The 19168-nt window shown below is 37.7% G+C and overlaps 1 protein-coding gene across 1 annotated transcript; it reads right to left on the bottom strand.

Annotated features, from left to right (window-relative positions):
- Positions 1-3580: 3580 nt before the first annotated feature.
- On the bottom strand, positions 3581-14997 carry cckar (cholecystokinin A receptor). The gene is made up of 5 exons (XM_036597073.1): positions 14856-14997; positions 12787-13038; positions 9206-9467; positions 8878-9005; positions 3581-6256 (listed from the first exon to the last, which is right to left on the bottom strand). The coding sequence occupies exons 1-5, from the start codon at positions 14995-14997 to the stop codon at positions 5658-5660; spliced, it is 1383 nt and encodes a 460-aa protein (XP_036452966.1). The 3' UTR covers positions 3581-5657.
- Positions 14998-19168: the final 4171 nt, after the last annotated feature.

The raw sequence follows: 19168 nt of genomic DNA on the forward strand, positions 1-19168 counted from the left end.
TTACAAATATCAGTCTGAAAGGCACAATAACCAAACCAGCCTATTTAATTCCAAGGGATAGAGAGGTCAGAAAATGGTCATTTAAAAATTAACTATGACTGTTACATAAACCAACGCAAACGTGATAAGTGAACCCCAAGGAATACATTAAAATACAAGAATAATAAATTATATGAGCCCTTTCAAGGCTTCCTCTGACTTTCCCCTGCATAAACAAAAGAAATCATGGCACATTTGAGCTGCCTGTAAAACCTACCAAGAGTGTTATGATGTTTAATTTAATGGGCCTCATTCACAAACTGTTCTTAGAAATCTCTTCTTAAAGCCTACTTACACAGTTCTCATGAAGATTCTGACATTCAGCAGTGTTTTCTTATTTGGGATTTATTCTTAGGTAAGTACAGAATGTATACACACTCAAGAGCACAAATCTTACGTAGACTTTTTCTTAGGACCTTTCTTAGGAACAAATTTAAGAAGAAACTTAGGAAGATACTGGTGAATGAGGCCCATTGTTCTTTTTTCCTGATACAGAGGTTACAAGCTGAATGCTGAGTTTACTGCTGCAAATTTTCTCAAATCATCATACCATGGTGCAAAAATCACAATACTTATTGCATTGTGAAATTTATGCATTGTTGGACCCCTAATGTCTATGGGGAAACCAAGGTTGGGAGTACCCTGAAATGGATTATAGGTATTGGGTATACATTTTTAGAATACACAAGTATCTATTCACTCCTTTTTAAAAATATTTAGTCACTAAATTAAACATACATAACACTCTTTAAAAGAAACTCTATCAATGCTTGTTTATTAACTATTTTAAAATCAGTGCATGGAGTGCAGTACTTATGCTCGTTAGACGTGTTCTAAAAACGGACTCAAATGGCTTCTTTACAAAGACTGTCCCTGCTAAAGCCTAATTAGAGTGATAAATCAGTTGTTCTGGCCATGATGTTGCATACCTGTCATTTACTGACAATACCACACTTACGCACTTTATAGTCCCATTTATAAGAATTTGTAATATTAGTTTACTTAATTAGTTTATTTTAGTATGGAAAGTTTAACAAAAGTGGGACAACATGTATTTGGAAAAAAATGAAAACAAAACAATAAAATGAAAAACGTTGCCTAATTCAGTTTCAGAGTCTGCAATATCCCGATAAAACTATATTCAGTAGATTATAGTCCTGCGAGAGGGATCAATGGAAAAAATGCTGAGAATTTCAGGTCATTCAAGTAAAAATTTTAATGAAACATTTTAACAGAAGACGTGCAAAAAGATGAGAAATGAAATGAGTGATGAGTGGAATGACATTGACTCTTCTTTCTGCAAAAGCCTGTCTGCATATTTACCCACAAGACTTCAACATTTTAAGAAATCAAAGGGAAACGCTATTCCATATTAACTTACTTTACTTTTTCTGGAGTGGTTTGTTGTTAAGACAATTAAAAGCTTAATGTTTTGCCATTTTGGGCTTGTCACACAGTGACAGTGAGATTGTGCATGAAATAGTGTGAATTAAGTTAAAATGACAACAGCAGAGTTTTTCAGTCTGCCTTCAGAGGATGCAGTCTGAATGCATTCTAAATGTATTATGAATATGTGACTTTTTATGCGTTGTAAAGAGTAAAATGATACAGTTGTAGTACTGCTGCTAAATGCCTTCACTTAAAATGAAAACATGTGACTCTGTTGGAATGGTTTAATATGACCTTCAGTAAGTGTTTGTGTTCTTGGGCAGGAGTATTGGGCTTGGATGAACAAACCAAAGAACATGCAGTAGTTTAATTTAGGCTTTATTATGTTTAACATTTAATCACTAGCAAGCAGAGATACATAAGCAATTACACTGCCTGAATACATACGGTAAGAGCATATATGCACTTTATGCACTATTTATAGTAGATGCAGGTTATTGTTGCTGTTATAATAAAACTTGAAAAACCTCCATTAAAAAAAAAAAAATTCAAAAGCCATCCAAAAAGTTTTCTACGAACCTGAAGTCATACAAAATGCTACATTTTCCAATGTCCCATTTGTGAGGGAAAGGGCACAGGTGTGGGTGATGGCCCTTCCACAGGTGCTTTGATGTTGCTGGCAGGTGTGAAAAGTCTCATGTGAAGATAAAGAAAGACTGCATGTCAAATAAAGGGTACAAGCAGTTCGAGGAACGCACAGTGTTTGGATAAAGAAGCAAACATACCACATCAACATACAAGCGCCGCTTGTCAGGAATGACATACAGCAAAACGTATTTACACATAATCCACATATTTATGTGGCAATGACAATAAATTGCGCTGGTGGATGTGCTCTGCAAATCTGGTCTTTCAGTATATTCCTGTATTGTATACAGGCGCAAACAAGGCAGTCGTACTCGGTGTGTTCTTTTTGTCATCTGAAAAATTGCCCCATGGATAAGTAAATGATACATGGCTGAGATTATGTACACAGATCCTCAAGCTGAGTTCTGTGGTGTTAGTTTGGCAGTGTTCTGAAGGCCTGCACGAGGTTCCACTATGCTGGAGGTCTGCAAAGTCTCTGAAAGCGCAAGCTGTGCGTTTTCTCAAAACATCTGGACAGCCTCAGTCCCCTTCGGTCTGCGTGTTCCACGAATGGAGCTGGTGGAGAGACGGAACCTTTGACTTTTCACCCAAATTCATGACCCAAAGTTGAATTTATCAGTCTGCCTCAAGATAGATATCACATATTTTGACTGACTGTAAGTATATAAAAGCAGTTAGCTCTTGCCAAATCAAATACAGTTTGGCAATCTATCAAATTAACAGAGTTTAACCCATACCCCAAATGGAGCCAGTCACCCTAGACATGTTTGATGTCTGAGGTTTGCTTCTTTAGTTTTGCTCTATAGCCATGAGTTTAATGTACCTCACAAAGACCTCACAAACCAGCACTGTTAAAGAGGAATTTCATCGTTTTACTGCATAATTCAAAGGTTGAGATGTAAACAAAGTCCTTCAGAGTGGTTTGATATGAAATGGTGCATTTTAGAGAAACGTACTGACTCAGATGTCTTTACAGTGGTGGTGATGGGAACCAGGCTTATGATGTGTACTATACAATTATTACCGTTTTATTTACTATCCAAAATAACCTGTGAATGTCAGGGGTCTTTGAGTTTTTATATGTCGACAAAAGTAAAATAGTAGTAAATCTGAAAAATATGTTTTCTTTGAGTACTTTAATGTCTTACAGCCCATCATAAAACACTGTCTCAGGTATTAGGCAACGTATTTATAACCATTTTATGCAGCAGTTTCTTGTGGTGTAGCTTTTAGAGGCAATTACATGCTGTGGATGTCCGGACGTCCTGTCATCACCACTCTGAACAATTCAGACTCTCTATGTTTCTTTAGAAAAGAGCATTTCACATCAAACCATGCATCCTCTACAGAGAGAGTTAAATGTACTTGAAGGGGAAAAAAAAACATGCAATGCAAAATGTGCCATAACTTCTCCGCAGGCCACGTTTTATGTTTTAATTTTTTCCAGTAGGTTAAATTCACAAATAAACAGTAATTGTGCATTAAGATGTGCAGAAGTGTGCTCTCTGCAGAGGATGTTTTAACTTATTTTCAATCAACAAAGCATGTCAATTGACCAGGTCACGAAAACTTTTGCATATGAAAAATACTGAAAAACTGCTGAACTAAAGAAGCAAACCTCTGAAGCATGTCTCAGGTAATCTTTGCTAATCAGCTACATTTGGAAAAGTTGATTGGCTGTCACTTTGCATTCTATATATTCATTATAGTCCACTGAAAATGTATGAACAAATGTGTTAAAGTGTATATTCTATAAGCATTTGTTTCTAGCCGGAGAACTGGAGGTGGGCCACACGACTGGAAAGATGCAGACGGGGCCAGAGACAGTCCATAAACTCCTTTGTCTTATGTAAGCGTCCCGTATGAGTCAGTGCCCTAATGCAGACTCGAGACCCTCTCAAGCCATCCACAATCATGCTCCATTTGATGCGTGTGTTTATTGGACCATGATTTGCACCCAAAGTTAAACACTGGACTCTGTCTAGCATCGATCTTTCAATGTCCCTGCCAACCGGTGCATGCGCACTTACGCCTGTCTCACTTATCACGAGCTGTACAACCATGCTTAGCTATTCAGCCGTCAGTCAACAGCCTGGTCTCCGTTTTGAAGGAAGATTCACATCCATGTTCAATGTCCAAACTTACTGGAAGTCTTCAAACACTGTAGAGCTGCCTGGATTGAACGTCATAGTCTTTGGATATATAGTACTGTGTAAAAGTCTAAGACGAGCCAAGAAAATTGTTTAGAAGTATTTATCTGTGAAGCCAGTGTGTTTTACTCGGAAGAGCACTATATAACATTAGGGTTAATACAAATAAAGCATTAATAGGTACATAACAAGTATGTATTGTTTTCAAAAATATTATTTGTATCTTGTGAGATGCAGAGGACAAAGGTTTGGTTCCTCTTTAGCTTGATTCACCTCAGCTACTGCTGATACCACAGAAATCTACAGTGCTGTGCAAATGCCAGAGACCAACCTTCATTTATTTAATTTCCATGACGTTATTCATTTTTCTGGAGATATTACTGAGGAGATTAGATATAAGATAACCCATTTGCATTAGGAAGTGAAATGTCAAAGGAAACTTAGGTTAAAAAGCAGGAGTTTCCAAAACTGGAGTTAAAAAAGTCATTAAAAGATAAAATGGAACTCCTAACCGCAAGACTTGGTGGACTAAAATGATCCCAATCAGAAACAGTACTTAAAGCTTTCATCTTTCAGAGAAAGGAGAAAATTGTTCACTTATTTTTTCATAAAAAAAGAAAATATTTTAATCTAATCGATTCTAATCTAACTAAAAAGCTTCTCGTGTCATCAGAATAATGGACTGGCCATCCCAGAGTCCAGAACTCAACATCACTAAATGGGTTTGGTTTACTTGGATCGTGAAAAGCAGTGAATGCAACCAACTTCTAAGACTGAACTTTGGTCTCTGACTTTTGCACAGTACAGTTTAATATGCGTTTGAGTCTTTAAAAATCTAAGTGCTATGAGCATTATGACTAATATTAGATATTACAGATGAATTTCTGTGGATGTCTTGATAAATCAAGGCCCAAAAAAGGAAATCATTTTGGCCAAAAGTACTACTCACCAACTGGTTAACCATTGGACCAACAATGTTTAAATATACTGCAAAGCAGACTGCAATTACAGTAAATGGCTAATTTAATCAAAATATTATATTTTGTCCATATTATGCAGCTCTACTCCCAGTTATTGCATGGGTTTATACCATCAGCACTCCTGATTTGAACACAGTGCTGTACTGTTTAGCCCATACAGGTACTGAATGTAAATACCGGGTTGCCTCAAGGAGACGTTTTGATACAGCTAAGCTAACATGCTGGCACACAGATGCACTACATACTGTTTATTTCTATTTATTCTAATTTCTATTCTAATTTATTATGTTTTTGCGAGCAAATAAGTGCTTGCTGCCCAGATAAATGTATTTATTTAGGTGACCTAAGACTTTTGCACTGTACTGCATGCTGCAGGGAACGAGGTTCCTCTAAGCTGACCAATTCAGGAACCGACAGTCAGTACGTTCTTCGTCCTGTCTCTTCCACTGGCCTATGCCTGTGCAGACCCACGTACGCTGGTGTACGTTAGTCTGGTCAGTGTTCCACTGGAGTGTGCGTTTCCACTTTCCTGCCTGAAGCCTCCTCCACACGCTAGAGCACCGAGCCCCACTCCTCCTCCGCTGAGGCGGCTGCTGCCCCTGCCCTCGCTGTCTGGCTCACACGTGCAGCAGGTAAAGGTGGCCAGCATGCCCTGGCGGAAGCTTTTGTTCATGAAGCAGTAGATGATGGGGTTAACGCAGGCTGAGGTGTAGGACAGCAGGTGGATGAAAGAAATGGGCGCCCCTGACAAAAGCCGGTCAGCCATGCGCTTGTCGAAGGCCCGCCAGGCGTTGACCACAAAGACCGGCATCCAGCAAAGGAAGAAGAGAACCACAATGACCAGCAGCATGCGGATGACCCTCTTCTTGGCCATCAGATTGGCTGTGGGGCTGTTGCTGCAGACGCGACTCAGCTTGGTTTTGGGGTTGCTGGAAGTGACCGTCAGGGCTTGGTGCTGTTCCACGGTTTCAGAGCGCTTCTTTTTGGAGGGCTGAAGGTAGCAGCCATCACCGTCAGTGGCCTTCAGGCTTCCAGTGCTGCTCTCTCGATCTGAGAGAAAGAACATATAGGAAATGTCCACACAATAATAATCACTATAGTTTAGAAAGACTGTTTTAAGATTACTTGCTTGATTAGTCTTTTAAAAATCAAGGGTTCTTTGAAGGAATGCCAGCGAACCGCTTTAGGAACGAGATCCTAATGCATGGCCACAACTTAATTATCTCGCTGTCATGCCTTACCAAGTCATGGCCACGCATTAGGATCTCATTTCCATGCATTAATACCTAGTTAATAAGCCCTGCTGGTGACATCCCGTATAAAAAAAAATAATGTGTGGCCAAGACTTAGTAAGGCATGGGAATGAGATAATTAAGTCATGGCCACTTAGAGACTTAGTAAGTCATGGGGACGAGATCCTACTGCGTGGCCATGACTTAGTAAAGCGTGGGAACAAGATCATGCCTTATTAAGCTGTGGTCAAGGCTTAATTGTCTCATTCCCTTGCCTTATGTCACCAGCAGGGCTCATACATCATAATATCTGTTCATAAGAACATTGTAAACATGAATGTGGTAATGCACTGTAACACACTATAACACGATTTTGGAAATTTTCTGTGTCACAACACACACACAGGCATAGATCCAGGTAAAAAGAAGATACTATAGAGAATGTGACAGAAAAGAGCTGATTTTTGATGGACCTGGCACAGCTTTCTGTTATTTTTTGTTTTGTTTTTTAAAACGATAACTTCTATATGTAGTGTGATTTCATAGAATGTATTTTTTAGCTTTCATAGAATTTATTTTTAGCTAACTATAAACTGTAATGCAAGGCTAACTGGCCTCAGGTGCTAGACTGTAATCAGTTAGCAACCAAAACTAAATTGTTAGCAATACAGAGAACTGCTTTATATTAGCCAGCGGACAACGACAGTAAACAATAGCAATGACTTTAAGGGAGCTTTGCAAATTCAAGCTTTGAACAGTTCCTGCATTGGCAGATGGAGAAAAGCTACAGAGCCCTGATGATGACATCCTGTATAAATAAAAATAATGTGTGGCCACGCCTTATTAACACGTGGAACGAGATCCTAATGCGTGGCCACTACTTAGTAAGGCATGGAAATGAGATGATTAGGTCGTTGCCAAGCATTAGGATCTCGTTCCCACGCTTTGCTAAGTCATGGCCACGACTTAATCATCTCATTCCCACACCTTACTAAGTCGTGGCCACACATTATTTTTATTTATGCAGGATGTCACCAGCAGGGCTCTGTAAAAAGCAGCATCTGCAGTGTGTGAAATAACCCTGGTATTTGGGGGGGGTTCCATATTTTGATTTTGAGACATTCAGGAGGTCCAAGATGTTATTTAGGGCCCACTGTATTTCACACCTTGCACATCTGAGTGGACAGTTTTAATGGACAGTTCTTTACAGAACCCTTTTTTGAAAATGAAAAGTGTGAATGTGAAGAACCTTTTTAAAATGTAAGAACTTCCAGGTAAAAGTTCTATACCAAATGTTTTTTTTTTTCTAGAAGTCCAAGCTAAAAATATTTAGAAACTTTGATTTGTAATAGTGTAGTTTATAATATCCATTTTCTGGCCAACCTTATTGTCTTACTATCTCACTGTACTTGTCAGTGAATTGGAGGCAGAGTGTGTACAAACTGTGTTTTTTACAGGTACAGTATTTGTAATATCAGCAACAGTACTAAGTAACTCCATTTTTGGGCACAGCACCTTCTCTTAACATTGCGTAAGAATTTCACGATGAATGGACCAGTAGAAATGCTCCAAAATTGCTTGGAATAAAATCTCTTTACATTACCTTACATTAAAACATTGAAAATACAGAATGTTTTTGCCTTCTCCTGTAAAGTTTCCATTTTGGAGATACTTGTTTTTCTGGACACTAATGATTTCTAATATTACAATAAATAGTAGATAGTATATATAGTACATATAGTATTAGTATATAGTACTGATTTTATGTCCATCAATTATTTATTTAACCATTTCCAAACCTCTCCTTGTGAAACTCTAGTATTAATTGTAGTAATCATCTAATACTTGTTTTGGCTAATCAATACTTAAGTGTATTTGAGGAAGAGTCCTGCTGTTGAAATGTAACAAATACAGTAGCTGGGGCAAATAAGAGAAATCAATAACCAACCTTTTCTTTAAACTGTTCTTTAAACTAGCTTACAATATATCAACAGTTTTTTTTAAACAAGAAATTCTTGTTACTATTTACTATATTCTTACTTATTTTATATTCTTGTTACTTTTTATTTATTCTAATGAAATCTGATGCTTTTACAGGCACAAACACACTTACTGCCCAGATACATGGTTTTAGACCAGGCTTTTGCACAGAACTGTATATAGTGGAATGACATAAAAAGCTAAAAGGTAGCTTAAAGCTAAATAGGCAAGGCAAAGCAAATTTATTCATAGAGCACCTTTCATACCTGTGTTCATTCAAAGTGCTTTACAAATGAGAAAATACAAAGAAAATTCAAATTAAAATAAAAAAGTAACAAAGGTAAAGGAGAATGGAAATTAAAATCATGATTAAAACAATGGATTTTAAAAGAGAAGAAATAAACATTAAATTAAAAATCAGATTAAAAATTAAATTAGGATAATATAGAGAACATGTACCTCGGTTTGACCTCCTGTTAGCCATTTCAAACTTGATTCCTCTGTAGAGCTCGACAGAGATGAGACCGTAAGCTGTCATCATCACAATTCCCGGCACCAAAAAGAGAATCAATAAAAGGAACACATACCTGGCCAAGAAAAGAGATGTTGCATAGCTAGAAAGATCAACACTTCCCAACACTACAGATAGTAATGTTAATTCTGAAGCATCAGCACCAGATACTTCTAGATGCTGATCCATATCTTGAAGTGTCAGCTAGTTATTGTGGCTGATGATCCACTGTAGATGCTTCGTTGGTGCTTAACTTCTTACCATGCTTCTTCTTACCATGACTGCTGTATGATGTCACTGGGCCAGTCTGGACGGCACATGTTGCCGGTGGTGTTGTTGTTGCGGCGGTAAGGTACCAGGTTGCTGGAGATGGGGTAGGGCAGCATGAGGAGGAAGGAGAAGAGCCAGGTGGCGGTGATGACCTTGGCAGCGTGGGACTTGGTCTGCCACGTACGGGACGTTAACGGATTGCAGATAGCGCTGTAACGCTCCAGAGAGATGGCCACCAGGTTGAAGGTAGATACGCTTACTGATATACCTGTGTGTATGTGTGTGTGTTTAAAACAAACAAACAGAGCTGGTGAGTTCATTCTGCTTTATCTTGAGCTTTGTACTGCAATACTAAGGCATATTATTATCGTTATTAGTGTTGTAACAGAGTTATCAGCCCGCTAAAAGAAATGAATATCAACACAGACATGAAAAATGATATGAAATGTAAACACTGGTCACGCACTTAGTGAACCACTGAGACTGAAACAAAGACAGTGTCGCGATACTTAGTTGGTTATTATATGAAGTGAAGTATTAAGTAAAGCTTGTACTCAAGGCAACGTTCAACATGTTGATGCTGCAAAATACTGAACAGTGATGAACCAGATACTGTACTGTGCAAAAGTCAGAGACCACCCTTCATTTATTTAAGCTCCAGTCAAAACAGTCATTCATTTCTGGCATCAGGGAAAAATACACATACAATATGAAATACACATATAATATGACATTGTCAGTATTTAATGTGTCCACGCTCTGCCTTTATTACAGCTTCCATTCCTTTTGGCTTTCAGATTTTCAGAGTTAGAGTCTTAGAAGGTGGTTGTATTTTCTATTTCCTGCAATCCAAGTAATCCCAAACACATTCAGTGATGTTGAGGTCTGGACTCTAGGGTGGTCAGTCTATTGTTTTAGAGCAAATCTTTCAAAAAAACTTTAAGTACTGTTTACCTGATAGAGATAGTTTTAGTGGTCCACCAGGTCTTGCACAGTTGTTAGGAGTCCCACCCACTGTGTGTGAACTAATGAAAAGTTTCATAGAGTTTTGATATTTCTGTTAATTTTGGAAACTCTTTTTTTATTATTTTCCTTTGACATTTCCCTCATGAAAATGGATCATCTTAAAACTAACCTTTTTAGAAATATCTCCAGGAAACATGAGTAAGTTGTATTTACTGGCTGTTTCTACTGGAAATTAACCAAACGAAGGCTGGTCTCTGATTTTACAACAGTACTGTAAAGATTCACACTCTTTGCTTCCTTTGAGAACCCTTCAGTAGAGGGTTCCTTTAAAAACCTTTGTTGTAAATGAGATGTGAATGTGAAAAACCTTTTAAACTAAAGAACATCCATAAAATGTAAGTGGGTTCTACAGCAATTACATCAGGCTATTTGCCTTGAACCACACATTCAAGCCCATAACTATTTATGAACCTCTGTTTTCAAGGTTGTACAATGAATGTATGATCTGATGTTATAAGTACACTCCATTAGTTACGTTAATAGCTGCTTGCACTTAATTGGTTTGACACATCTTACTTTATGACTAGTCAGGAAGCTGATCTAAGATCTGTTCTTATGAATGATAACCAGTAGACCTATTAGTGCTAACAGACCCACACAGTAATAACAGCGGAGCTCATAAATCCAGCCATGAGCTAGCGACACAGAATGGAGTAATGTAAACATGTACAACATGCAGACAGATTTGAATATGAGGACATATGACAGTGACGCTGTCTTATGATCCAGCAACACTGGATTTATAGCATAACTAGGAAAAAATGAGAGTAGATATTTCTCACTATAACAGATGGCATAGACCTGATACTGATTAGCAAAGTATCAGTTTCAGTATCAGCTGATACGTCTTTAAATACAGTTGTACAGAGTTCTAATTCTTCTGAAAACACAGTAACAGAGAAAAAATAGTGCATTAGATAATATGAAATATAATTATTTGAGTCAGTTTCTGCTCCACCAGTGGAATGGCACTAAAGGGTCAGCAGAAAGGGGCAATACAATAATCTAAAGTTAGACTATCATGCTAAGTATACTAAAACATTACTACCACACAGCTAACATCACATCAGACAATGTGAGAATGTGATATTTCAGGCTAGATTTGTCACAGGACTGTTTTTTCCCTTCTGATATCTAATCCAGCATTTTCTACTGATATCGGCCCGATACTGATACCTGGTATGTGACTGGTGTCGTCTCTCATAAAAACATGTTTTGAGCTAAGCATTATAATAAATTTTTTTTTATTTTATTCTAAATATGCATTATAATTATGCATATTTAGAATAAAAAATACACATTTGAATTATTTTTTGTTGTAAAAGATTTTAACTGGGTAAAAGAAGCTGAAGTTTTGTACAGCTCATGTTGTTGGCTATATATTTCTTCTTGTAAAGCAACAGAGTGTTTGTTTAAGTAGTTTCAGTATGATACTTTTAGATGACCATCTTGACTGAAAACTCGGTAGATAAAAAAATACTGGATCAGTATCTGTACCAGCTGATACAAGAAACTTCAGTATAAGTATCAGTATCATAAAAAGTCGTATGATGCCTTCCTTATTCACTATAAGCTATAACAGATTAATATATTTCTCTGTATCAGACATCATATCCTGCCTTATACCTTCAAACTAATTTAGAAGACAATAAAGGTTGCAATTTCCAAACATTAGCTCCTTTGTAACAGTCTGATGCAGGCAGCCAAAGTGCCGATCAGTAATAAAATGAGAGAACAGAATGTTTAGGCTTCCCTGTGTCCTTTAAAACAAACACCACTGCCTTCTTTTCAGTCTCTTTAATGACACTTGGGCACACAAGCTCAAGCACAGGATCAGCTCTCAGTTAGCCTGCTAACTGCTAACAAGCCAGCATTACTTTAATAGGAGAACACTGATCCCACTTTATTTGGACAGTCTAAAGCAACAGCCCTCTGTTCTTACCTATATCAGACCTTCAGTCCTACAACTATGCAAGTTCAAAAGACTGTATTAATAAAAAAAAGCTGTTCATTTCTGCAAGTGGAATTACATCAGGAGCAGAGCAGAATACAAAAGAGCCTTAAATGGGCACATTCTTATCTTCGCTGTTAAATTCCTTTTTTTCTGTTTTTCTGAAAAGCTTTTGTGAAAGAAAAGTAATGACCTTCTGTCTGCACCTTCAAAGTTTAATTATGTCATTTTTAAAGTGTTATACATTTTTACACTATTTCATGATGAATGGGTGAACAGAAATGTTCCAGAATGCCCTTGAATAAAATCATTGGATTAAAATACTCATAAGTTTAAACATACATTTTATTTCAGATTATTTATTGTTTTTATTTATTATTATTTATAATTTAGAAGTATTATCCAATATCCACTTTGGCTCATCAATCCTTCATTAAATTAAATCAGGTGTGCTGTTAATAGAATTTAACAAAAACACATTTATTGTCCGGAAGAATAACAATTTGCTAAGGGGCACAATTATACACAATATCTATCTATCTATCTATATATATATATATATATATATATATATATATATATATATATGTGTATAAACACAACTACTCACCCATGAAGTATGTGGCTGTTTTACAGATGCCACTGCCAAAGACAAAGTTCTCCATCAGGTTGGGGATTAGGGTGAAGGGCATGCAGAAGACACACAGCATCAGGTCACTGACTGCCAGAGACAGCAGGAAGAGGTTGGTGACTGTACGCATGCGACGGTTCCGTACTAGCACTGTGATAATAAGACTGTTGCCCAGGACACCCAAGAGGAAGATGAGGCTGTAGAGGATGATGCGGACTGTCTGGTTTATATCTGTGAATGCAGCCGTTGGATGGAACAAATATACAGAGTTATATTCTTTCAATTATTAACCAGTATATGTTCATTCAATTTTTATTTTTCTACATGCTTGGAATGAAACCTGTTTACATTAACATACATATATAGTACTGTGCAAAAGTATAAGCACCTAAGTATTTCTGGATGGTAACTGACTTTTGCGTATAAGAACACCATATAACATTACAATAAATTTAATGTGAACGTGGTAAAAGTAACAAGAATGTTTTGCTGTCAGAAAGTGTATTGGATGACAACTAGAAATAATAAAGCACTGCCATAAGAAGAGGTTTGGAAATGGTTAAACAGAAACAGAGACATACATAAAATAAGTACTTTTTGTAATAATGTTGTTTGTATTTGTTCTGCCATTAGTGTTTTTCTGACCAAATAAACACTTACTGTGAAGATAAATAGCTTTTTAAAATAATTTTCACAGTTGTCTAAAACTTTTGCACAGCATCGTATATACAGGGTTGAAAAGTAATGGAATACAATTACCAAAGATTGAGTAGACTGACAAACCCGTTACGAAAGTTACAAACCCGTCACACAAAGTGCTATGGACAGAACTGAACAGTCTTCTCAGCGGAGAACATGTTCACGAGTGATAAGCTTTGCTTCACTTAGTACTGGACTCATGAACATGTTTCAAGATGTCACTAACTGAAAATCACGCCACTAACCACTTTAAAATTGTGTTATTGGGACATGAGTGAATTTAGAGATTTATATTTATAATAAAGAGAAACATAATTATTTATAATAATAAGAGCAACACGTATTTGACAAAAGCTGAAAAAGGAGGCATAAGTGAGAAACAGTGCCCAACTGTGTTCCAGGATCTACAACATTTAAAGCTGATAATGTAAGAACTTTGTGTGTATTATACACTTAATATATTAACAAAGGAATTAAAAAAAGAAAGCTGCCCAGCAGTAATAGTCAGGAATAATGTAAAGTAAAAATTTCAACAGCAGAGTTTTTCTCATGTGCCTCAAGATATATTCAACATTTATTCTGAATATGTTACTTTTCATCTATGGAAATGGAATATGTCACTGAATACATTTAGGACAATACATACACACATACACACACACTAAACATATATATATATATATATGTGTGTGTATATATGTGTGTGTGTGTGTGTGTGTGTGTGTGTGTGTGTGTGTGTGTGTGTATACACACTAATGTGGTGGAATGTGAGAATCACACTTGTCACACAACTTCAGCCGTCCTCATATGATGCTCATGAACACAGATGTCTTTCAGCTGAATTCTGTTGACAATAATTCTGTGATGAACGCGATGAAAACTGACGCGTTTTAATCATGTCACTTCAAAGCATCATTTTATTTTAGTGCATCTTGGACTCAAACCAGCGCAAACCTTCCCTTACAACAAAAGTACACATGAATTTCACATGTGAAGAAAACACCAAAAAAAATGTGTTATCAAGTGAAAAAAATGTGATCACACGTGAAAAAAGTGCGATTACTTGTTAACACGTGGTTTTTGTACACTTCACATGTGAAATATGTGACTTTTCGGTGAGGGTTTTTGCGTCAACCGTATCTTGCGTGATTTCCTATTGAAACTATATCCTGAAGTCTGCAATCCACCGTCTTCCTTCACCGAGACTCCTCAGTGCGCCACAGTGAGCGCGCTGCGTAACGCTGGCGCAGCTGGTGCGCAGAGGCGCAGAACTCGCTCCACTGGACTGAAATCGGAATCGATCTGGTTGATGCTAAAGTGGCTTTAAAGAGTGAAGAGCTGCTGGTTACCTTTAGGCTCTCGGGTCAAGCCGGGGTGGCCTGTGGGGCTGGGGCTCTCACAGTCTGAGAAGTTCCCGAAGGCGATTCCGCACAGCAGTCTGTAAATGTCCGTGCTGTTGAGCAGCATGTCGTGGATGGTGAAGGTCTCCATGTTGTCTCGTGCTCTCCTTCGTCCCCCAAATCGAGAAGTGCTACAGAAATACCTCCCTTCTTCATCGAGAGAAGAACAGACACTGCGGACGGCTGGTGGCGCGCCGTGGTTTCATCAGTGCGCGCCTGGCCATGGCATGGTGAGACTGTCCGAGCGTTCAGGAGCCAGTGACGTGCAGTTAGAGGATGGAGATTTCCACAGGAGAAAGGTTCGGGCTCACTGAGCGCCTGTCTGTGTGCTGTAGTGCTGGAGCAGTGAGGAGCTCGTGCACATAGAGAAGGGTTGAAGCTCATGAGCGGAACTGCAGGCTCCGCCTTTACTCCACACACACTCTCACACACAGGTTCATGTACACTTGTGGACACTACTGAGGACCTAATGGCTCAGAGGAAAGGGATAAATATCTTTACAAAGTAGCAGGTAAAAACTACTAAAGTACTGAGTAACTTATAAACCCACAGCATCCAGTATCTATCAGCGTAGCAACTAGAGGTGGGCAATTATGATGATATGTTATTGTTACATTTTGATGCACAACTGTTTATTTGCTGAATTTAACATATTAGGCAAAAAAATAAATAAATAAAATAAAAAAATAAAATCATTTTTCAATATGTTAATAGAAATGCTGCAGAAAAAATGCCCTGTTTAAGTGTGTTCCCTGTATGGGAAGTGTGTTCCCTGTATTCCCTGTATGGGATTTTCCTGTAGCAAACTGACAAAACGTGGAATCTGACTAGGGATGTTCAGACCTTTGCTTTGGGTATGTATTTCCAGCACTCAGCTTAATGTTCATCAAAGTGTTTTTCCTTCATATAAAGAGCACGTTTTGCCTTAATTATGATTAATGGCATTCTTTTGCAAAAACATGTTGAAACACTTTGGCCAACAGACAAGGCATCCTGGGATAATATTGACATAAATACCATTATGTCTTCTAATATATATATATATAGTATAAATTATATTATATTATATTATATTATAATACATAAGCCATGCTACTGTTATACTATTATTATAGCCTTACAGTAGTAGTGTAGCCTTAAAATATTAGTGTAGCCTTATAAAAGTGTTATAATCTTATAATAGTAGTATAGCCTCTTGATACTAGTCTAGCCCTAAAATAAAAGTTTCAGATGTTAGATTCAATCAAGGCCACACTACTGTGATAAGGCTATGCTACTATTTAAAGGCTACACTATACTAATTTGAGGCTACGCTGCTGTTATAATGCTGTGTTCATGTTTCCATTAAAAATTCTTTTTTCTTATTCAAATTTATTTGTATAGCACTTGTTTAGCACTGAACTTTATGAACTCTGGTGGATGTTCATCCAACATCTGTAACTATATAACTTCAATCAGCTCATGATTTTAGACCAATCCATACAATCCAAACAACTATGACATTTTTCTTGTCATACTAAATTTAGATGTCGAACACAACTGAGTCATCTTGATCCTTAACCTCATACAAACAGTATTACACTTAGGTGTCTACCAGAACAAAAACCATATGCCATTTCCTCCATGCATTAAGAGGTACTTATAATTTTAGCAAGCTATTCTACAATACTTGAACTAAATCACTCAGTCATAAAAACTGACCATCTCTGCTCTTCAAGCTTTCAGTGCCAAAGTAACTCTGTTACAGCAGTGGAAATAACATTGATATACTGAAACAGTTGATGGACAGTGAAGAAACTAGAGTTCCTGTTTTTATGATTGCCAAGAGCGTTCTTGAAGATAAAGAGACAGAGAGCATCTGCTCCCTCCTAATGAGAAGAAATGAAACTGCGTGTGCATGTGTTTCTGCGCGTGCTATGTATTTGAATCAAATGGCTTGTATTATAAACGCAGTGGGGATTCTGTAATAGTAATGACACAGACAGCATCGTGAATGCAAATCTGATCATTTGCTTATTCCAAAAGTTTATACATGAAAACTTTTTTTGTTTTAAATATCATACAGTACTGATACTGCTTTTTAAATGCAAGTAATCTGTCAATAGAAAGAAACCAAAACAAATATGTAGCAGCAATAATATTCTTTACTGTGTCTCATTTTTTAAAGACCCTAAATAGTTTTATGTTAAATGTACTCATTAAAGGCTTTTTTGATAAAAACTGTATGGCAAAACTATGTACAAGAACTTGTCATTACTCTTGCTTGTATTAGGTTCACTTAAACCACACACATTGAAATCATTTAAGTCAAAAAAACTCAGGCTGATTATATCAGAACAAAAACACTTGCAGTTTTCTCTACTCATGTTCTAAGAGACAGTGCCAATGATTTAAGAAATCACTCATGGCAGTTCTACAGTACACAAAAAGCATCATATAAATAATAACAAAAATAACATGATTACTTGAAATCAGCATATGTGTTAGTCCAAAGAAAAGATTTCTGTCAGAGTTGTTTTAACTGGAGTCAATAAATTTTTGACGTATAACATGTTTTGAATTGTTAGTCTTATTGTGGATCCCCCACTTTGGACAAATACACAGTATTTCATATTCAAATATCTTCATAAGTCACAACTACTCTGACTAGTCACCAAGCTCAAGACCCTAGGAATCAGTCACACAGTCTGCAGCTGGATTCTGGATTTCCTCAACAGCAGGCCTCGGTCTATTAGGGTGGGCGACCACACTTCTCCCACCCTCACTCTCGGCACAGGCTGTCCACAAGACTGTGTCTTATCACCCGTGCTCTACATCCCATACACCCATGACTGCATTGCCAAGCATAAAAACATCACCAGCACTATCATCACAATCACTGTCAGTACAACACTAGTGGGCATCATCACTAACAACAATAAAGAAGCGAACAGAGAGGAGGCAGAACTCCTCACAGAGTGCTGCACAGACAACAATCTCTACCTCAGTGTTAGCAAATCCAAAGAGATGATTTCAGGAAGGGGAGCAGAGTGCACACACCCCTGAGTATTGAGGGGACCATGGTGAAAAGAGTGAGCTGCTCTAAATTTCTCAGAGATCATATAGCCAAGGATCTCACTTGGTCACTCAACGTGCCACAATTCATCAAAAAGGCCCAACGACATCTTCATCTGGAGGCTGAGGAGAGTCAACCTGCCGCATCAGCTCCTCTGCAACTTCTACAGGTCCACAGTGAAGAGCAACCTGACCAGCTGCATCACAGTCTGGTATGGCAGCTCCACTGATGTAGAACGGAAGGCCCTGCAAAGGGCGGTGAACACTGCCCAGTCCATCACTGCAGCTGTGCTCCCACCCATACAGGACTTTTACAATTAGAGGTGTTTGAGTAAAGCCAGAAGTATCAGCTCAGACCCCACACACACCCCAGCCAGTTCCTGTTCCACCCGCTGCCATCTGGGAGGAGATATCAGAACATTTGAGCTGAAACACTGGGTTCAAGAACAAGTTTCTACCCTCGAGCTGTTAACCCGGTCACACCCATAGCACCCACCAGATCACGAATACAAACACTACTCGACATACATGCACATATATCCATGTTACTGTTGATTGACTTCTTATATACATGGACTCAACACTTGAACAAACATTCATAACATTGTTTACTGAACACTTAAGTATAATTTACACACCGGACCTACCTCTGAGAACACCACATATATTTAGCACGTTTTGCGCATACGCACACTGTCTATGCACCAGCACACTTCTGTGTCTATTTAGTGTTTTTTGAACTTATTATGCGTATATATACTGTCTGTTATCCGACTGGTACATGTGCACTCATGTCTTTATGTACCAGAGAAGTAGCCAGAACGTGTTTTGTTATACTGTCCTGGCATACATATGTGTAACAACAATAAAAATGAAATGAACTAAATTAATTTAGGTAGGAATTGACTGATGAATGAAGGCTGAAGTAAAGCAGAATTCACTCTATAAGTGTAATTGAACAAGTCACTTTGGCATAAGCACTAACTATATTACATCGTTTTGAGGTTATAAAATCATGGTATAAATTTTACTTTTAAAGTAAAGTGGCTCGGCAGATTATTAATCTTCTATGCAGGCCCAACAACATCCTAAACAGTGAGATACAGCCTGTACCAACATCATAAAGTATTATATTGTGTATATTTTATCTATTTTTTTTGTATAATGAGTAATGAGTGAAAAACATGTGTTGTTTGAAGAGCGGACAT

The sequence above is a fragment of the Colossoma macropomum genome, unplaced genomic scaffold (genome assembly GCF_904425465.1).
Source record: "Colossoma macropomum unplaced genomic scaffold, Colossoma_macropomum, whole genome shotgun sequence".
In the NCBI taxonomy this organism is placed as follows: Eukaryota; Metazoa; Chordata; class Actinopteri; order Characiformes; family Serrasalmidae; genus Colossoma; species Colossoma macropomum.

Bases quoted from the DNA above. Each gene is read 5' to 3' on its own strand.
- cckar (XM_036597073.1), bottom strand. From the start codon at position 14,997: ATGGAGACCTTCACCATCCACGACATGCTGCTCAACAGCACGGACATT. The intron at 9,468-12,786 runs GTGAGTAGTTGT...ACATACACACAG, and splicing joins AACAGCCACATACTTCATGG to GTATATCAGTAAGCGTATCT. The intron at 9,006-9,205 runs GTAAGAAGAAGC...TTTCTTGGCCAG, and splicing joins GACATCATACAGCAGTCATG to GTATGTGTTCCTTTTATTGA.